The sequence below is a fragment of the Panulirus ornatus genome, chromosome 30 (genome assembly GCF_036320965.1).
Source record: "Panulirus ornatus isolate Po-2019 chromosome 30, ASM3632096v1, whole genome shotgun sequence".
In the NCBI taxonomy this organism is placed as follows: Eukaryota; Metazoa; Arthropoda; class Malacostraca; order Decapoda; family Palinuridae; genus Panulirus; species Panulirus ornatus.
In genome coordinates, this window is record NC_092253.1 from 23,713,282 (window position 1) to 23,716,673 (window position 3,392).

The 3,392-nt window shown below is 41.7% G+C and overlaps 1 protein-coding gene across 1 annotated transcript in view; it reads right to left on the minus strand.

Moving 5' to 3' along the window:
- LOC139758539 (ovomucoid-like) overlaps positions 1 to 3,051 on the minus strand; it is a 17,540-nt gene extending 14,489 nt beyond the window's left edge. The window contains exons 1-2 of the mRNA XM_071680061.1: positions 2,975 to 3,051; positions 201 to 290 (exon numbers count right to left, since the gene is read on the minus strand). Coding sequence (XP_071536162.1) covers positions 201 to 270 — 70 coding nt within the window. The 5' untranslated portion in view covers positions 271 to 290; positions 2,975 to 3,051. The remainder of the gene's footprint in view (positions 1 to 200; positions 291 to 2,974) is intronic.
- Positions 3,052 to 3,392: the final 341 nt, after the last annotated feature.

Below are 3,392 nucleotides of genomic sequence, written 5' to 3' on the forward strand. Positions count from 1 at the left end.
ATAATAGAGAATGTTATACATTGGTGTGAGTTAATGAGGGAAATATGAAGAGCTGTATTGTGGTGTCTGACGACCGAGAGCTGGGAGGATATGAGGAAATATAATGAGATGTAAACCTTCATGGAAACTTGGTTGTCTCTTCTAGAACGGAAACTGGAATGTAAATAAAGCCAAAGGAGAGTTCTCTCGCGAGATCTTACTGTAAGCTGTAGTGGAGGCAGTCAGCGCCACCAGGAGCAGGACGGCCGTCAGGAGAACTACTCGACCCATTGTCAGCGGGATTCAAGGACCTGTGAATGATGGCAAGTGAGACACCTTTATTGTCTACTACTGTCTGCTTCCGTCTGTTGTCTTTTGTGTCTGTTGCTTCACATTAATGGGATCATGTGTCAATTGTCTCAATTTCTTCTATTTTCCAACTTGTTTACAGACGTATTTGGCTGCATGTTCATCCCACATATGTCTACCAAGTACACATACTCCAGTCTTGCCTGTCTTAAACTCTCAATCATATACATATATATATATATATATATATATATATATATATATATATATATATATATATATATATATATATATATATATATATATATATATATATATATATATATATATATGCATGCATAGTGCCATTGTACAAAGGCAAAGGGGATAAGAGTGAGTGTTCAAATTACAGAGGTATAAGTTTGTTGAGTATTCCTGGTAAATTATATGGGAGGGTATTGATTGAGAGGGTGAAGGCAGGTACAGAGCATCAGATTGGGGAAGAGCAGTGTGGTTTCAGAAGTGGTAGAGGATGTGTGGATCAGGTGTTTGCTTTGAAGAATGTATGTGAGAAATACTTAGAAAAGCAAATGGATTTGTATGTAGCATTTATGGATCTGGAGAAGGCATATGATAGAGTTGATAGAGATGCTCTGTGGAAGGTATCAAGAATATATGGTGTGGGAGGAAAGTTGTTAGAAGCAGTGAAAAGTTTTTATCGAGGATGTAAGGCATGTGTACGTGTAGGAAGAGAGGAAAGTGATTGGTTCTCAGTGAATGTAGGTTTGCGGCAGGGGTGTGTGATGTCTCCATGGTTGTTTAATTTGTTTATGGATGGGGTTGTTAGGGAGGTAAATGCAAGAGTTTTGGAAAGAGGGGCAAGTATGAAGTCTGTTGGGGATGAGAGAGCTTGGGAAGTGAGTCAGTTGTTGTTCGCTGATGATACAGCGCTGGTGGCTGATTCATGTGAGAAACTGCAGAAGCTGGTGACTGAGTTTGGAAAAGTGTGTGGAAGAAGAAAGGTAAGAGTAAATGTGAATAAGAGCAAGGTTATTAGGTACAGTAGGGTTGAGGGTCAAGTCAATTGGGAGGTGAGTTTGAATGGAGAAAAACTGGAGGAAGTGAAGTGTTTTAGATATCTGGGAGTGGATCTGGCAGCGGATGGAACCATGGAAGCGGAAGTGGATCATAGGGTGGGGGAGGGGGCGAAAATCCTGGGGGCCTTGAAGAATGTGTGGAAGTCGAGAACATTATCTCGGAAAGCAAAAATGGGTATGTTTGAAGGAATAGTGGTTCCAACAATGTTGTATGGTTGCGAGGCGTGGGCTATGGATAGAGTTGTGCGCAGGAGGATGGATGTGCTGGAAATGAGATGTTTGAGGACAATGTGTGGTGTGAGGTGGTTTGATCGAGTGAGTAACGTAAGGGTAAGAGAGATGTGTGGAAATAAAAAGAGCGTGGTTGAGAGAGCAGAAGAGGGTGTTTTGAAGTGGTTTGGGCACATGGAGAGGATGAGTGAGGAAAGATTGACCAAGAGGATATATGTGTCGGAGGTGGAGGGAACAAGGAGAAGAGGGAGACCAAATTGGAGGTGGAAAGATGGAGTGAAAAAGATTTTGTGTGATCGGGGCCTGAACATGCAGGAGGGTGAAAGGAGGGCAAGGAATAGAGTGAATTGGATCGATGTGGTATACCGGATTTGACGTGCTGTCAGTGGATTGAAGCAGGGCATGTGAAGCGTCTGGGGTAAACCATGGAAGGCTCTGTGGGTGTGTATATTTGCGTGTGTGGACGTATGTATATACATGTGTATGGGGGGGGGGTTGGGCCATTTCTTTCGTCTGTTTCCTTGCGCTACCTCGCAAACGCGGGAGACAGCGACAAAGTATAATAAATAAATAAAATTAATATACATATATATATATATATATATATATATATATATATATATATATATATATATATATATGTATATATACATATATGTGTATATATATTCTTTGGCATGTGTGTTTGTGTGTGTGTGTGTGTGTGTGTGTGTACGATAATTGTTTCTAAAGATTAGCATTGATACATATTTATCTTTCTCAACTTAGCGAGACGGCATCAGAAACAGACGACAAGTCAGTGCCCTCATAAGCAATGTTCCAGCCGCTATGTATAAGGCAAACCTGGAGCCCATCATCCACCAGTCAGCTCCACAGACCTGAACTCTATAGTTATGGTTACCTCTACATGTATCTTGGTTCAGCATGTGGATATCACGTCGCTTCCCATATATCACATTCATCCGTTTCATTGTGACTAACACACTCCAATCCCCCTCCTAAATGATCGAGCCCTGGAACCCTATGTAATCCTCCATTCCACTCCCTCCATTTCCTCGGTGTCCTGCTTCCTGTTGCTTCCCTACCTCTCACAGATGGATCCTCCGAATCAATCTCTCTTCACTCATCCTCTCCATATGTCTAAACCATTGGAGGAAATTGCTGTCACAACCACACCTCAGTCTGAAACAGTCTCCTACTCCCTCCGATCAACCAACCTCAGTTTGGAGTTCAGTTTTTACACCCTTTCACGTCCTGACCTCCAAGTGAAATTTTGTAACTTGCAAAACTTAAAGATAAAACCAGCACTGAGACAGGTATCACCAAGAACCCTCAGGTAACTCCAGGTAAGTCAAGACCAGACGCAGACGTGGACTCACCTGGTGAATGAAGCAGGTAAGGCGGCTCTTGGGTTAATGCATGGAGTTACCGCCTTATATACCCCCTCCCATCCTCCACGTTGGCTACTTCAGGTTATGTCTTATGGTGAATTTTATCAAGATGACGAATAATGTAAATTACGATTTGGCAACTTTCTTAGAGAATATCAAAGGACCATTTTATTCTGAAAAATGGAAATACCAACTTGAAACTAAAAGAACACGAACGAAACTTCTTGAAAAAGATCACTTATGGTAAGCAACTCTCTCTCTCTCTCTCTCTCTCTCTCTCTGGAAAGATGAGAAAAAATAATTTAGGAAATTTCCACTGAGCGAGGTTGAATTTCCCACTGGTTACAGAACCATGCCACAAAGTCCTGCATCTCACATATTATGTTCTGTTTCCTTGTTCGTCTCT